Source organism: Python bivittatus, unplaced genomic scaffold, assembly GCF_059951505.1.
Source record: "Python bivittatus isolate LINGU-HERP-01145 unplaced genomic scaffold, Pbiv_v1 ctg000610_np1212, whole genome shotgun sequence".
Classification (NCBI taxonomy): Eukaryota; Metazoa; Chordata; class Lepidosauria; order Squamata; family Pythonidae; genus Python; species Python bivittatus.
The window spans coordinates 2,513,655-2,531,452 of record NW_028277088.1 but is presented as its reverse complement, the minus strand read 5'-3'; the positions used below and the strand labels follow the sequence as shown (position 1 = coordinate 2,531,452).

General features: G+C 45.1%; 1 protein-coding gene and 1 long non-coding RNA gene across 3 annotated transcripts in view; both read left to right on the top strand.

The window, feature by feature from the left end:
• The window catches only part of WNT9A (Wnt family member 9A), a 39,194-nt gene extending 34,155 nt beyond the window's left edge, over positions 1-5,039 (top strand). For both annotated transcript variants that reach the window (XM_088150396.1, XM_088150397.1), the window contains exon 4: positions 1,456-5,039. In XM_088150396.1, the coding sequence (XP_088006522.1) occupies positions 1,456-1,929 (474 nt within the window). In that variant the 3' untranslated portion in view covers positions 1,930-5,039. The remainder of the gene's footprint in view (positions 1-1,455) is intronic.
• Positions 5,040-5,076: 37 nt separating this feature from the next.
• Positions 5,077-10,130, top strand: LOC148214551 (uncharacterized). Its single transcript, XR_015797791.1, has 2 exons — positions 5,077-6,337; positions 6,477-10,130. It is a non-coding gene; the product is annotated as an uncharacterized LOC148214551 (long non-coding RNA).
• The last annotated feature ends 7,668 nt before the right edge of the window (positions 10,131-17,798 follow it).

The following is a 17,798-nucleotide window of genomic DNA, read 5'->3' as shown; positions in this document are numbered from 1 at the left end:
TCCCTAGAAGAGCCGGGTCCCCGCTGGAGGAGGCCTGTCGTAAAAGTCTAGGCGCTTCTGCGAAAGGATGCTGTTCTTGAGCACAAATTAAGATCTCCAGACTGTCCATTCTCAGTTCCTTGCTGGTTGGTTTCCGATGAAGGGGATCTTGGTCTGAATGCCAGCGATCCATTATTAAATAGGGGGGAAGTCCTGGTAAGCGAGGACAGTTCTGTTCTTTGCTGCAGATCTGGAAATACGGGCAGGGGTCAGGCCCACGCAGCCTCCCCCGGTCTCTCACAGAGAGGCAAAAATGCCTGTCTGAAACTCCAAGAAGCTTGCAAGACGCAACAGCTGTTTCGGCAGGTCCTGGGACCTTTTCCACCTGCACAATTCTTGGCCCCAGCTTGCGCAGAACCAGTGGATCGGCTCATCCAGGTCCAAAACCAGTCTGCATTATGGCTTTCTTTTTTTTTCACAAACCCATGATCTTAAGTCAGCTTATATTCATCGTCACGTGATTCAAATCCGCTTTGCTGTTTTAAGATGTCGACAGCCACCAATGTTTGGAGACGGCTTGTCTCTGGCTGGGTTCATACAACATGCTTAACCCAGGTCAGGGACAAACCAGCAGTTGGCTTTCTACCCGTGCAAAGCTTGGTTAATTTGCTGTCGCATTTAGTGTGTGGCACGGATTAACCCTCTTGGGTTAGGTTATGTTTTGATGATGTCCCATCAAGTCGTTTTCAACTCCAGCGACCACATAAACAGATTTTCTCCATGATGATCTATCCCTAACCTGTTCTTTCAGGTCTCCCAACGCTGACCCCATCGCCTCTGTCACTGAGTCTGTCGCCCTTGCTGCTGGCATTAATTTAGAAAAGGAGTTAATTCAATCGCCCGATTGATTAGACACAAATTAGTATGCAAATGGAGGCCTTACTCACTCTTGTTTTCGTAATTTCTCACTCTGCCAGCAAGTGGGAGGAAATTACCCCCTTTTAACAAGAGAAAATGAGAGTGGGGGGGGCTTGCACAGAGCAGGAAAGGGGTAGCTAGGAAGAATTTTGTATGAGATGCTGAAAAGTCCAGGCAGACCATGTGATCCTTTGGATTTTGTAGGCATGTCGGTGCTGATCCACACGATATCTGTCTCAGCCTTTGGTAGCCAACAGACTGGAAAGCTTGGAGAATCCTAAAATTGGGAGAGACCTTAGAGAGGTCTAGTCCACTCCCAACTCAGGGTCAAACTCCATGCCTGCAGCTGAGGTTTGGCACCATAGAGGAAAAGAAAGATTTAGAAAAAGTAAGCCAGTGAGCGGGCATAGACTTTTGATTTTTACAGACGGTGGGGAATAGAAAGCCAGCGGGAGAAGGGGACGGCTGATCGTCTGGAATGCTAAACCTGGGCGTAGTAACATTTTGTTATATGATCTGCTTGTCTTTCAATGGTTCATTTGGGCTCCTTATCTGCAGGTCATCAAAGCAGGAGTGGAGACCACCTGTAAATGCCATGGGGTTTCAGGCTCTTGCACCGTCCGGACGTGTTGGCGTCAGCTCTCTCCGTTCCATGAGATCGGCAAGCAGCTGAAGCAGAAGTACGAGATGGCCCTCAAGGTGGTGAGCACTACCAATGAGGCCACGGGAGAAGGGGACATCTCCCCGCCGAAGAAATCCATTCCGGGCCACGGCGACCAGATCCCCAGGACTACCGACTTGGTTTACCTCGACGATTCCCCGAGCTTTTGCCTGATGAGCCGGTTTTCTTCGGGCACGTCCGGCCGGAAATGCTACAAAGACAAGAACTGTGACAGCATCTGCTGCGGGCGAGGCCATAACATCCAAAGCCGGGTGGTCACCCGTCCGTGCCAATGCCAGGTCCGCTGGTGCTGTTACGTGGAATGCAAGCAGTGTACGCAGAGGGAGGAGGTCTACACGTGCAAGGACTGAGGAGGTGTCCGACAAGCCCCAACTTTGGGACGGTACCTCCCTGCCCCTTGGAGACAGAGCAGAGATGGTGGCGCAGAGGTACCCTAACGCGATGGAAGCACTTTGAGGGCTACCACGTCTTGCTGACCCTGCGTCTTTCTCTGCGAACAGATTTTGGAGGCCCACAGAGATGGAAGAGCCCCAGCGATGCCCAAGATGGTGCCCTGGAATGAGAGAGACAGAGAGAGAGAGAGGGAGGAAATCTTGCCCAGCCACTGAACACCTTCCCTTCTTGACGGGAATTTGAGGGCCCAGCTGTCTACCTTAGTCCTTTCGCATCGCCCTCCTGAGCAGAACGAGGATTCTCTTGGACCCGGATGGTCCCACGTCATCTGGGAGTAGCCCAAGCTCGTGGAGACCTGCAATATGGAACCGCAGAAGAAGTTCCAGGAAGAAGGTGGCCCCAGAAGGAGCAAGAAAAGTCGGCTAATAGGGAGCTTCTGAGACTCGAGGCCCAAAATCAGAAGCCACATCCATCAGCTGGAGATGTCACTCCATAAGGCTGCTCCATTGTGACTTCTACCAGCGCCTTGTAGCAGATGGCGAAGAAGCTGGTTTTTATTTTAATTTCCCCCTTGCATACTCTCAACCCCTGTTGCATTCCCCCTTGCCTCCCTGACCCTTTTTGCAATCCACTTGCTAAATTTGGAAAACCACTAGAGACCAGACAAACCTGCTATTTTTTCAACCGGCATTTTGCCCCCTTTCAAGCTTTACTATGATTTTTTCCCCCCTGATTTCTCTTGTGACTTCAGTTGGCATGTGAGGCTGCTTCGAGGCTGGCGTGACACCCTGAGTGCGAATGCAGTTTGGCAGTTCGTCTTCAGAAGATGGAGAAAACGCATAGTCTTTTAGACTATGATGCTGCTTTGAGACTTTCCACATCTGGAATGGGATCGTGGCTTCCAAGAACGTGTGTCCCTTCAGGATACCATTCCACTATCAGTGACAGTGATATTATCTGGGGCAAATTTCTATGAAGGCCTGTTGCTTTAAAAAGGAAAAAAAAATAAATAAACCACTAGAAACATGCGCATTAGAAATAAAATGATGACCAGCCACACAGATACTGGATTCCAAGAGCCTGTTGATCAGCGGGAAGAATGTGGAGAAATATTTAAATGGCAAACTGGATCAGTCGTAGCAGCGTGATGGACTACAGACCATCCTTCAATCATCGAATTTGAGGATATTACAAATATGCAACTTTTTTTTTTCTTCAAAAAGACTGTTTGGGTTGGAAGCAGCCGATGAACTCCCCGGCCGAGCATCCACGCGTGGTGGACAGCAATTCTTCAGATTTGCCCACCGTTGCATTTTTGCCCTTGGGAATTGCATTTGGACTTGTTTTCTTTTGAGAAGTGGAGCAGAAATCTTTCATGTGCTCTTCTGGGAAATTATCCCCGCCTTCCCACCTTGCTTTATGGGCGCGTTGAAAAAAATAAAACTGTAGCCACCTCTTTCAGAGCTGTAATTATTGGGGAGGGGATGGATCCGGACGGCGTTGTAAGAACGGGGGATGAACAACTAGATTGTGGCTTGGTATTAGAATTGGAAGGGGGCTGAGTGGCCCCAGGATGACATGGCCCTTTTTATTGATTGGAAAGTGGAGTGATTAGAAGTGGAAGATAGCTTCTAGTTCTGGTGCCTCACTTTTAACTGACATTAAATACCCAAGAGTTTGTTTCTGGTCCCCGCGTGGCCATACACATCCAAAACTCTTAACTGGGTTAACGTCCGTGCCCAAAAGCCAGTCCTGAATCTGCGTGCCAGTGATTGACAACCAAACCAAATGAAGACTGTAGAGGACTCTTCTTCAAGTGTGGAATATATATATATATAGTCTTATGCCTAGATATAAATATTGAACGTTTATTTATTAAGCTTTTCAGAAGGACCTTGTATGGTTTCAATGTGGTATTATGAACTGGGCCTCTTTGGAACGTGTGGGCACTCATTCCTGTTTGCACGCTGGTGTGGAGCCTTGATTCCCGAAGGGTCTCTTCAGCTTTTCCAACAGCGTAAGGCCTGACATTTGAGCAAGCTGCAGCCTCATTCTTCCTTTTTAAAAAAAAAAAAAAAAAATATTTTGAAGGGGAGGGTTTCTGAACTCCTTGGCTTGGAAGAAGATGTCTGGAAATCTGCTTTTCATTTAGTTAACCCCAGTCCTAGGTCTTGTATTGGAGAAGCACAGTTGATGCTCTTGTTGTAGTGGGAAGAGGTCATCTTGATGTGTGCAGATTGGGGGAGAAATGGGAAAATTTGGGGAGATAAAAGTCGCTCCTGGCCATAAGCCTCATCTCTGGATAGCTGAGGTGAAGAAGTAACCAAATTCCCCTTTCCCCATTAGTGTGAGCATCCTTGCATAGTTGGCCAACTGGAGGTTTCCAAAATTGGGACAACCCTTCAATACACCAGATCCTCCTGTTGGTTATTGAAAATTATGGGGTGGTGGTGACTTAATAATCCACTGCTGCTTTTCAACGGTGTGAACGAATGATGCCGTTTTTCTGCTTGAGATTGGGGAGGGTCATTTTTCTCTTGAAAAGCCAAGGTTGGCCACTGTCTTAGATACCTGGTCTAAAGATGGCTTTAAAATGAACTTGCAATATTGGGAGAACTTTAAGGCTCATGAGGTTTTAGCCATCTCACCTCAGATGGGGGCTGACCTGGCTTGATTTGGAAGGTCTGGCCTGAAATATCTACCAAGTGTCATTGGAGAATGCTCAAATCCTACACAACTGGGAGCATCGTTTAATCAGTTTTGGAGAAGCATCTTCCAACCCTGGATATACTGGCATATGCTGTATGGATTGACTTTGCATTTAAGTTTCTCCTTCCAGCAGAAATGGAATCAGTTTAGGCCCCCCACATGGGCTTGTTTGCTTTAAAAGGCAAACAGACCATCATTTCCTTTTGGTCATTATCAGAGTTAACTTGCGGAAACTGGATTACAGGAAGTTGAACCATGGCAATGAATAACATGGCTTGGTGTAATTTTCTTTCTCTAAGACAGTGTTTCTCAACCTTGGCCACTTTAAGATGCGTGGACTTCAACTCCCAGAATTCCCCAGCCAGCAATCTATACAGCATGGCTGGCTGGGGAATTCTGGGAGTTGAAGTCCACACATCTTAAAGTGGCCAAGGTTGAGAAACACTGCTCTAAGCAATGACATATAGGCTTGCAATCCTGGAGCAATTGTACCCAAAAACAAATGGGTTGAACAATTCATTTTTTAACAGATTTTTATTTTCCCAGGTTTGGGACAAATCTTTCCTCGGGCGATAGGTTTTCGACAATCTATTGGCTAGATTCACACAACACACGACACTTGGAACACTGAACATACAATATTTCTGGTGTGCGCAGTGCCTAAATTAACCAGACGGGCTGAGTTCACACCAGCAGCTAAGCCACGAAGAAATGAACCGCCATGAAAATCAACTCTGCGTGGCCCCTTATGCCAACATAGGTCCTGGATCTTTTAACTGACCCGGTTGAGCATGTTGTGTGAACCGAGCTGCTATCACTTTCTAAAAATGCAACTCAAGTGCAGAAATGAAGCTTGCTGTCTAGCCAGTGTGCATAGGATTGCAGCCTATATATTTTATTCCCTGTGGGGCTGCAGCACGAGGGGGCCCTTCTGCTTCAGCATTAAAACATCACAAGCTTCCTTAGATGGATCACGTTGAGCTGTGGAAGAATCGTAAAATACTGTTTTTTAGGGGGGAAATGAGAGTGGGGACAGGTATTTTTGAGGCCCCTGGGAATAGGGGCCCCAACCCCATGCAAATTGGGGATGCGTTTGGCTTTAGTGGGGCGATGTGTGTGCAGTGCAAGAGAGCAGATGCTGGCCCTGCTCACAGATTCAATGCATATGTTTTGCTCACAAGTCTCAAGGATGGACGTGAAAGTGTAGAAGAACTACTGAAAGGGGTGGGGCGGGGACTCGGTATAGTAATGCACGCACTGAAGCCAGAGTGTTTCTGTAAGTTTTTTTTTTTTAAAGTATTTATGATAATTAATGCAAATAGTATTGCTTTCTTGTTATATATTGTAAATAATAAGGTTTATTCTCCTGTGGTTTTTAAATATATATAAATAGTATTGAGGCACATGCATCCAGTGTATAGGCAGGTATAACATGTATGCTCTTAACTCTTCCTCCTCCCCCCCTTTTGAAATCGGGAAGAACGACTTTGTTGCAAAGCGTCTGCAGAATATGGTCAAAAAGATCGAGAGGACCGGCACAGCAATGCGATCGAAGCTGGGTTTTTCCGGGTGTTGATCACACCGTTGGGGTATCTTCTTGACCTTTTAGATCCTACCCTGTAGATTCCCCCTGCTTAAGAAGCTTTTGTTGACAATGTTTGCTTGATTTTAGTACAGTGTTGTCCAAACTTGGCCACTTTAAGATGAGTGGACTTCAACTCCCAGAATTCCCCAGCCAGCCATGCTGGCTGGGGAATTCTGGGAGTTGAAGTCCACTCATCTTAAAGTGGCCAAGTTTGGACAACACTGTTTTAGCAGAAAGGACAGGATGGATGAAAGTATCCTGGATTTAAAAGTGGAAAGACTGAAGACTACAATCCACGCAGATGCCGAGTGGAAACCAGCCCCCTCACTCGGTCTGTGGTCTCTTTTAAAAAGTTTTTATATATATATATAAAAGAGAGAGAGAGAGATTTTTATATATATATAAAAATAGAGAGAGATGAGATGAGATGAGATGAGATGAGATGATTCTGGTGTTTCAGGAAAACTACCCTACAACTTAGCCTTCAGCATTTGGTCAAACCAGCCTGCAGTAATGGATTTTTGGCCTGGAAGGAAGGAAATTACAACATCGCCTTTACTAAGCGGATCTGGGAGTGTCTGAGAATCTGCGGAGATTTTATATCCTATACAGTAAACCCTCAATTTACCAGAATTTGAAAGAGGCCTTTGAATGCAGCAGACAAAATCCATCATTTTACACATGCATAAAATCCCATATGATGGTGTCCATAACACCGATTGAATGCCGGTGCAAAATTTCATTTTGATTTAACAGACGCTCGGCCCTAGCCGATACCTTTTCACCGTTGTTATTCTTTTAAATTGAGGGTTTACTGTGTTCCTGGGTTTTTTTTCTTGCTGCTTTTGTACCGAAGGATGGCTCTTTTTGAAAGCCAGACCTGTTTGCAGAATGAGGCATATCGCACGGCGTCCTTTGCTGTTGCATTCTACTGAGACAACTTCAGAATTAATATCTACGTGTGTGTGTGTTTTCAATATGACCTCGTGGGTAAAGACGGCAGTGTTTGGAGATCATCAGAGTTACAGCAAACCTGAATTTACCCTTGTGGTTAAATTCTTAGGGTCTGCTCAATCAGTGAATAAGTATCCAACTCTGTGTACAAAAATTGTATTGGGATAAAACACAGAGAGTGACTTCACAGCCAAATTCTAGCTGGATCCTGTCCTCTCTTCTGTGACTTGTACAGCTGCTGTCTATTGGCAGCCTGTAAGTGCGTCATTTTGGCATAGCTTTGATTCATTTAACTTATAAAGTTCATATTTCACCTTAAGACAATCAGTGGCTCTTGTCGAAAGGGGTGGACTTACACCGCTGTGCCAGTGAAAAATAAATGTTTAAGGTTGAGGGACGGATATTGGAGACATCGGGCATCGTAGTCCCAAGAAAACTGGAGGACATTGGGTGAGGGCAAGCCAATATAAAAGAAAGCTTTTGATGTGTCAGTCTCACTTGGGTGAGATCTCACTTGAGTGATCTAGCAAGGTGGAGAGGAGAAGTGGAAGATTTTCCTCTCCAGGTGCACTAAGCTAGGATGAATCAGGAATAGTCACTGAACTATTTCCAAAGCAGTAACCCATTGAGTTTAAATGGGAGAGCAGTAATAGCAGACGACCTTTCCTGAAATTCATTTTGTCAGTAGTCTCATTTTCCAAGTTATGCAGCCTCTAGGTAAATTGAATTCTAAGTTTCCTTCTTCGGCCATTGGGAGATGTGTTCTTCTCCCATTGTGTGACCAAGAAACATCTGGAATCTTCAATGTCTAATTCCTGGTGAGATGACTTGATGTGGAATGGATTCCTCCTGGAATGTTTGGGAAATTCATGCCCTGTTGGATTGTATTGGCTGTGTTTCATCCCTGTTTCTCCCAGGCTAGCTTTGACCAATAATAGGGATGATTTAATCTGAGTTGATGGGATTACGTGCCTTCATGAAATGTATGAACACAGTATAGGACTCTTGGACTCCTGAACTGCCCAATTCCAACAAATAGCATTCTAAAAACTGCTCACATTTTGGATCAGGTCAAAGTGATCTTTTCTCATTCTTAAACTGGAGATTACAAATGTGGGACCTCAAGATACTTCTGAAGTTCTGCCTCCCAGAAACATCTGCTAACATGGGCCATGATGGGAATTGTGTCTCAGAATCATGTGGGCACAGAACCTCCATCCCTGGTTTAAAGTAGAGAGTACACTTAATAAACCACGTTGTTTACTCATTTCTAAAGGCCTTCTTTACAATTGGTGATCCTCCAGAAGCCACCATGCCTTAAAAGTCCTGACCACCCCTTAAAGCTCTACAGCCATATATGATTCAATCCAGCCTTTCATAATTCCATTAATCATACAATCAAGGCTTTCATTTAAAGTGGTAGCTCTCACTTAATAGTGTACATAGGACCTAAGGTGCCTTAGATCAGTAAACCATCAATACATTGTGTCCAAAGTGGAGACTTTGGTCAATTATCTTTGATTCCTTTTCCTCAGTCTGATCATTATCTTGGGAGTTCTCCTTGCCCACTTCACTTTCTCCCACCAATTTGTCCCTCAAGTGGAGTACAGCCATAATTGATATATTATTATAAGGTTGGGGGAAGTGTTTTTGTAAATGCCTAACTTTGTGGTAGCTTTGCAAAGGTTGGATTAGAAGTACACAGTAGTGTCCTAATCTTTTCCTGAGATAGCTAAAGAAAAATGAAAAGTTTAGGCTGGTGTGAATGTGTGCGATAAATCCTAAATCTCTGTCCCATGATTAAGGGGTCAGGCCATGGTCCATCTCTCTCCCATCTAAGCCTAATGTGACTTGACAGTACTTACCTTCTTCCTAGAGTTGAGCGAGAGAGATTGGCCTTAAGTCACCTTGCGGGCTTCGTGCCTAAGGCCGCACTAGAATTCATGGTCTCCTGGCTTCTAGACCAGCACCTTTAACCACTACACCAAATTGACACACACACACACACACACATACACACACACACAGAAATGGACTCACAATATGACTTGAGACCTGTGTCTTTTGGTAAGGAACCTACATTGTCTAGATTTCCCATAGCATTGAGGACCAAAGACACCACATTTAGAGACCAGAAAGCTCCAGGTCTGGATGCATTCCTCCTGGCCCCAAAGAGGAAAACTCTTCCTCCATCCACGTGGATTTGGAGAACCTCCTAAGTGATGTCAAAAGCTCCACCACTTTTTCCAGCCTGGTTCCCTCTGCTATTTTGGTAGCTCCATCCAGTTATAGTGGCCAATCATCAGTGGACAGTCAGAATTTCTAGATCAAACTATCTAGATTGGATCTAGATTGATCCATGTTGGAAAGGCCCTCTTAACAATTCCTGATGAGAGGTGGTCATTTTGGGTATATCTTATTTAATGCTTGTTTTAGTATTTTTCCCAGGGCCTGCAAGAAGACCAGTTCTCTAGGCCATTGTTCCAAAGCCAGCTTGTATTGTATTCTGAATATTTAAAGTTGCTTCATTTTCTGTTTTTGGTATGCATTGATTCTTTTTTCAAAATTGTATCTGGGGCTAGCTAGCTTCCATTGGTCACTTACCCCAAGTCTTGTCAAAGAAGCATGAATGTGGACTTGAAGGTTGGTTGCACGCACTTGTGAATGGGGTTCCTTCTGGGAGGGTTGTGAGGAACAAACATATGAAGGATTTGTAGTATTTTATTGTCCGTAGGTTGGGGGGTGGTTAATGCTTTAAGGGAGCCTAAATTATTTTCTCTCTACCTCATATGTACAGCTTGTAGGTATAAATCTGATTCTTGAGTGACTGTGGAGAATGTATTTAAGTTATTTAACAACTTGGTATAACAAATGAGAACAAATGAAACAATAAATGTATTTTAAATTATACATGGAGTCTGAGTTATATGTTGTCAAGTTGGGACAATTTTTACAAATTGCTGCAATTTTGCCCAGGAGGAAAAGAGTATCTACAGCTTCTAGGCAATTCAAGAAAGAGAACTTCATTACAGTGGTGGGTTCCTGCCCTGGGTAGAAGGTTGGGCGACTGTGTGATCTTTAGAGGTCACCCATCATGGAAATGAGCAAGATATCAATGTCTGGTTATGGAGAGGAGCAGTCTGCTAAATTGTATAACTTCTGTAGGACCCACAACACAAAGTCAAGAGATGAAGTTTGCAGCCATCTGATTTGGTGGTGGCTACCAGGGTGAATCATTGTAGAAGACATGACAAATTCATCAAGACAGCTATGAATGGCTACTAGGTAAGTTTCTTCTTGAATCATAGGTAGAGTGCCTTAAATGTCTGCTGTTGCAGAACAAGAATGCAAGATTATTGTGTCTCATTAATGGTGTATCTAAGTCTACACCATTATTCTATGTGGTCAGTCAGACAGATTGACCACATAAAATAATGGTGTAGACTTCGATAGTCTTTTGGTCAGATCCAGCTATAAGTTCTGCTCTTCAGATCCTGCACCAATTCTAAGAATTAATGTGGACCTTCTGTTGGGCAATTGCTTCCTCGCCTTGATCCAGAACAGCCTTGTGATGCTTGGGATGACTTCGGAACCTTCTCATCCAACCCTGGAAGTGGCCCGTCACTGGGTCTCAACATGGATCCATTAAAAGATGTTAAAAGACTCCGGGTTGATTCAGAATGATGTGTCTCTTTTGCTAGTGTAATGCAAAACAAACAGTTCAGGCTAAGCGTGTGATCAGCCCAAGTTCAGTGAATAGTGATTCTGCCTAATGCTGGTTCTCCAATGGGTTACAGTTTTTGAAGGATTTGCCAATGAGGATCACACGGCCTGATTTAACCTGGAAAATAAATTCTACCCAAATTGACATGCAGGTCTACAGAACCTCTTTTGCTGCCTCTCATATCATGGAATGCAGAAATGGTGTGTGCTATCTTTTTTAGCATGCTTGTGCATGTGTGTGCACACATGTACATATATGTGTATGTGTATTGTAATCTATACAAGGGTTTATATATTACTCCAGACCCAAAAGATTGTGCTGCTTAAATTCCCCCATTACGGTAATGATACATTGCTTTCATCCTTATATTAGGCCAGTGTTGTCCAAACTTGGCCACTTTAAGATGAGTGGACTTCAACTCCCAGAATTCCCCAGCCAGCCATGTTGGCTGGGGAATTCTGGGAGTTGAAGTCCACTCATCTTAAAGTGGCCAAGTTTGGACAACACTGTATTAGGCAGTGAATTAGCAGGGAAATTCAGTCCATTCCATCAAAGTTTCTCAGACTGAGGTTGGCTTCATCAAGGACTCATGGTTGCTCTGGAAATCATGATCCAATCTGGTTTTGCACAATCCTGTTCTTACCTTCAGCCCAGATTGATTGATTGATTTAATTTACCGGCCACCCATCTTGTATACGTGACTCTGGGAGGCTCATTATTTAAACAGAGTAAAAACAATAAAAACATCCAAAATTAAAATCTACAGAAATAGCATACAGATAGCCGAGAACACTCATAAGAACTCCAGCTAACCACAAACGGGACTCACCCATGTTATCAAGGCTGCCGGCGTGATGGCAGAGCCAAGTTTTTAGTGCCTTGCGAAAAGCCAGCAGGGTTCGGGCATGATGTTCCAGAGGGCGGGTGCCACAGCAGAAAAAGCTCTCCTCCTGGGTCCCAATGGGTGACACTGTCTCATGGACAGGACCCAGAGCACGTGTCTCCTGCCTGGTCTAACAGAATGGATAGACACCATTGGGGAGGAATGATCCCATAAGTACGCTGAGGAATCATAACCCTGTGAAACACCTATGCTGGTCTATGACTGTAATCAAGATTTGATTTGATTTGATTTGAAACACCACTGACCAAACTTCAGTGGGGTTCCTGAGTCTGCAACTGAGAAGAAGACTTTACAGCAGGCCTACCAAGGTGGACCTGCGTGATTCAGAGGTGTAGAAGTTCCCCAGTTTGAACCGTAGCAAAGGCTTTCTTTTTTTCTCTTCTCCCACCACATTTCTGCCCTGTTCGTGGGAGCCCATGCTTTTGGGCCAATATTGGTCTCCAACAAAGGAGCATTGAAGGACATGCCATCTTTCCACCCACTTCATAACCATCTCAGGGAAGTCAACTCCCCTTGAGGTGGACCTGGATTACGTCAGTCCAGGTTTTGCCCAAGTCCTGGCTGGCATTGAACGAAAAGAGTGGCAGTTTTGTCTCCCACCCACCCCTCCCTCGAGGGGGCTGTTTACACACGGCCTGGCGGGTGAGCTTAGGTTAGGGTTTGAGTTGCCACCTAGTTCTCCTTTTTCCAAGCTGCCCTTTGAAGAGACTCAAGGGACTGGACGCCGAGAGGTTGCGCCTGTCATAAAAGGAGCCGTCGCCTCACCGTTAGGCAAACAAGTTATGTCATCCAGTTTAGTAAACCCATTTCCCTTCCTGGATGGTGGAAAGAGCCTGTCCTTTGGCAAAGTTCTGGAAAGTATAACGTACGCTCCTTGCCCTCCCCCCAACCCCCAACCCCCGTCTGGTACTGCAGTGGCTTGGGTTCTTCCATGGGGTGGAAAAATCCACCATGGGCTCCCTTGCAGGTCACTGAAGCAGTTTAAGCAGCAACAGGTTCTTCTGCCCACATAATAAATGCTTCTTAATTAACCCGGTTGAATTCCAGCAGCAACTCGCGCCTGTATTTTATTTTCATTGGCAATCAGCAAGCGGGGAGCCCACCCATGCCCTGCTCTTCCGTAGAGGAGATCTCTTAATTAGTATTAAGCAGCCGATGCATTAAGCCAACCACTCCGCTTTTGGTGCAGGAAATGGTAGTCTGCAGAGCGTCTGGAAGGCAACCTATTTTGAAGAGCGGTTGGGAACTCGGATTCCAGGCTCTGAAGACTCCAGGAGAAGAGACGTTCTGGAGCTCGGGGTGCTCTCTGAGCTTGGTTGTTTCATGACCCGACTAGGTAACATCATCAGTGCGCTTTGGAGCCTGTTGTGCAACAGGGATGGCCTCTCTTCCCTTATTTCTGCCCGACCCATAAGACTCGTGTCCCATCCCTTAAACAATGTCATCTGATGGGACCTAGGAAGTGTGTCTTCTCTGTTACATCACCTAGCATCTGCCTGGGGGTTCAGATTGCCCAACCCTATGAGCCTTTAGATCAGTGTTTCTCAACCTTGGCAGCTTGAAGATGTGTGGACTTCAACTCCCAGAATTCCCCAGCCAGCTCAATTCTGGGAGTTGAAGTCCACACATCTTCAAGCTGCCAAGGTTGAGAAACACTGCTTTAGAAGTTCTTTAAAAACCTGGTTTTCCCCCCAACCTTGGGGATAAACCGGTGGTGTACCATTGAATATATATACTGTTGGTTTGGGTTGAGATATATCTGTTTTCCCTTCTTGCAGGACATTCTTTCTGCTATTTTGCTGTTCTTACGTGTTGTACTGGGAGTAAATTGAGTGCTGCCCAGCATTACTTCTGAGTTGGGGCAGTCTAATAAAGGAAAAGGATAAATCAATCAATAAATCTGGCTGCCAGCCATAGAGAGCCCTTCTCCTACCAAATCTGGCTCACCTGAAGTCTACTGCAACAATGTCTGCAGGACCTCACCTGCCCCAGCTTTGAAAGGCACACATTACCTTGGGAGATAAGGAAAACCTTCTTCCCAATGTTGTGGTCTCTTCCAACAGAGGGGAAGGGGCCAGGGAGATGTGAGGAGGGGATGTCACTGAAAGAAGCAAAAGGTGTTTTTATGCTGCTTCTCCAGCCTCTGCCATCTTGGACAGCTGCAACCTTCTGCCTGCTGATGGGGCCGGTCTGAAGCCCTGGTTTCCATCAAGGGCTGAAGGGACTCCGGCCCCATTCTGCAGCCTCGTAACCACCGATGTGTGTTCTTTCCATGTGGGTCACCTCTGGATTCACCCATTTTTCTAGCATGGTTGCTGTCTCCTTCTTTTCGGCTTGACCCACCTCTCAAGGTTAAGCAAGGACCATCCCAAAAGCCAGACGGTTCCTCTGAACCTCTCGGCCTCTCCTTTTACCCCACCTAAAGACCCCCTTTCTGTTGCCTTTGAGATTCTTCTTGGTGCATCTTTAGGAAGGCAAGATCATCTTTGGAAATATCAGCTCCAAGGGGATGCCATGTGATTCAGCTTCCCGTGAGTGAAGGTCACGCGGCCGCCATGCAATCTCTATGTAGCTGGAATTACGCAACTTCTCCTCCTTTGGCCCTCCTATTCCCATGCGCCACAGTCTGCGTGCTTTGGATTCAGTAGCGCCTTGCTTTCTCCTGGGGCATGGAGAGACAATCTGTCCGCCCACCCCCACCCGGTCGACAACGTGTCAAAAGAGCAGATAATGCTTGGGAAACGGCGACATCCAAAAATGAGTCATGCGAAGAGCTGATCCGAAGAAGCAGCTGTGCTAACATTGACTAAGTTGCTTATTAAAAATATTGGCAGCCGAAGAAGGATCGCACACCATTTGATCGTCTTTTCTTTCTGTTTTTTTGGGTGGGGAGAAGAATGAGCAAAACAATCCAGGGAGATTTTGGAATAATATTTTTGGGTCAAGATAAGGCCTGTTGTTTTTAGCTGTAAAACCTTCCACGTTCTTGACTGGTGGTTAGCACAGAGGAAACAGCTTTATTGACTCTTGCACACTTTTGGAATCTGGTTCAATCAGCTGGGCTTCTCCCTCGCTTGCTGTTTCATACAGTGACGGTGGGTCAAAGGTTGGTGGTTCCCCCATGCTCTTGTGAACCGTAGACTTCCTTGGAGCGGATTTGTAATTTGTCTGTTAAGAACGGAGGGATTCAGAAAGGGTTGGGAACTGGTGGGTGCCTGGAAGAATCTATTCCATAGTCTGATCTTCTAGGCCTCAGAGTCCTTCTGAGGACTCTTTAACTGAATGAGCACCTCCTTACCACTGGATGGGTAGAGAAGGTTGCAACAAATGGTTGCCTTTTGGAGAAGGGGGTCTGAGGCACCCTGAGACTTGGGAAGTGGTATTTGGAGGTATCCTTGGGAGGAAAGCTATGGCAAGCCTAGACAGCATATTAAAAAGCAGAGACGTCACCTTGCCGACAAAGATCCGCATAGTCAAAGCTATGGTTTTCCCAGTAGTAATGTATGGCTGTGAGAGCTGGATCATAAAAAAGGCCGAGCGCCGAAGAATTGATGCCTTTGAACTGTGGTGCTGGAGAAGACTCTTGAGAGTCCCCTGGACTGCTAGGAGGTCAAACCAGTCAATCTTAAAGGAAATCAACCCTGATTGCTCATTGGAAGGATCGATAATGAAGCTCAAGCTCAGATACTTTGGTCACCTAAGGCGAAGAGAGGACTCTTTGGAGAAGACCCTGATGCTGGGAAAGATTGAAGGCAAAAGGAGAAGGGGGCGGCAGAGGATGAGATGGTTGGATAGCATCACTGAAGCAATGAGCATGGAACTGAGCCAACTCAGGGAGGCAGTGAAGGACAGGAAGGCCTGGCGCAATATGGGTCATGGGGTCACAAAGAGTCGGACACGACTTAACGACTGAACAACAACAATTCGGAGGAGGACTTGTGAGAACTCAGTCGTACCTCTAGCTTTGTAATTTGTTGAGTTGACCTACATCTGGCAGGGAGATTCTGTGGCTGTAGGACTTCCATTTGACTGACCAGAGGGAACAACCTAAAGTTGAGCGTTGGGGTCTGACCAGGACAATACTTCCCATGATCTGAACTCTACTTGGCATTTTGTCTTGCTTGCTACCTGTTACTCTTTCAGATAATAGGAAAAAGTGAGCTTTGTTTGTAACCATAGAGTAAGAGATAATTTTGTAATTATACTTGCATTTGCTGCAGAAGAAATTGGAAGCTTCTTCTTTCTATTTCTTTTTATCTTTTTTCTGCACTTTTTTCTTTTTCTTTTTCTCTCTTTGTTTTCTTTATTCTGTATTATTGTTTGTTAGTTTTTATCTTTTCTTTAAAACATATACATGTGTGTTTCAAAACACACACACACACATAGATCATACATACATAATATGTATATGTATATGTATATGATGTATGTATGTACAGTATGTATGAAATCCTGTTCCATGGCAGAAGATGTAGCCAAGAGCGCTGATTTCTCTGCCTCTATTGTATTTGCATAGAACAGGTTTTTGAGTTTTTCCATACTTTGTGGTGTCTCTTCCATCAAGATGCTGGAGGGAGCCAGAAAGGTTTGTTGTGAAACATATTCATTGCTCTTTGCAGACAAAGTTGATTGGATTCCCTTGAACTGGCCTCCAGGGGACCAACCATGGAAATTGCTTGATCTCTTCAACTGGATTCTTTACATTATCTTTCCACAAGATATGTGGAAACATGAGGGTTGTCACCTCTTTGCTTGACCATTGCCCCCCACCCCCTTATTAATTAAATCAGCCAGGTTGGGAACTGGCCCCTGGGAAAAGGAGATGTTCAACTCCATCTTGAAGGTTGATTGCATTCTCAGCTAACAAGAGAAGCAGTTATAAAGCTCTCCCTTGACCCAGAAGATCTCTGTATTGATAGGGCACTCTTAAATTCTATTCTTGGTAACTATTCATGACTCAAAATGTGGTGGCCTCATAACTCCAGAAACATTTGGATGATACTGATTATTTGGACCCATTTCAGTTGAGAGTTCTTCTGAACTATGGTACTGAGGAGTGGTTGAGTTGGTGGATGACCTATCCAGAAACTGAATGTGAGGAGTATGTGATCATGACAGTTCTTCTGAATCTCTTGGTGGCTTTTGATACCACCAGCCATGATATCCTTCTGGGCTGTCTGGAAGATCTGGGTATTGGAGAGAGTGTTTTGCAATGGTTCTGGCTCTTCCTGTTGGACATGTTCAAAAGGTGGGGCTGGAAGACTACTGTTTGACCCCAAGGTTACTGTCCTATGGTATCTACAGGAATCTACCTTATCTCCTGTGCTATTCAACATCTACATAAAACTGTTTGCAGAGATCACCTGGACCTTAGTTTCTCTCTTCCCCCTATTAGTGCTGCTTAATCCATCTCAATGGAGCTTGGTTAGCAATCAAGCTGACATTAACTCCAGACAAGATAGAAGTGCTCTTGATAAGGAGAAAATGAGGCATGAAATGAAGCCTGTTTTAGAGGGAACACCCTCTCTTAGAAAGAAGAAACTCAAAGCTCAGGACTGCTTCTTGATCCCCAGCTCTCCCTGGATCTGCCTGTGGTGACTGTGGCAAGGAATTCATTGGCATTGCCACCAGCATGCCAACGGCAACCTTTCTTGAGCCAATCCGGACTTGGTGACAGTTATCCATGCCTTAGTCTTGGCTCAACTTTACCACTGCAAGGAGTTGTACCAGGAACAACCCTTGGAAAAGGTCTGGAAATTGTGAAGGCCAAATTGCTCAGTGATGGATGGTATGAAGATCCCTTGATGATGCCTGGGTTGCTCATTGCTGTTCATTGTCGACTAGGCACAATTCAAGGGCTGGTCTCATCTCATCAACTCAATCACAGGAAAGGAGAAATGGTGAGACAGAAACTCAAAATAACCCCACCGTGATTCAGTTTGGTATAAGA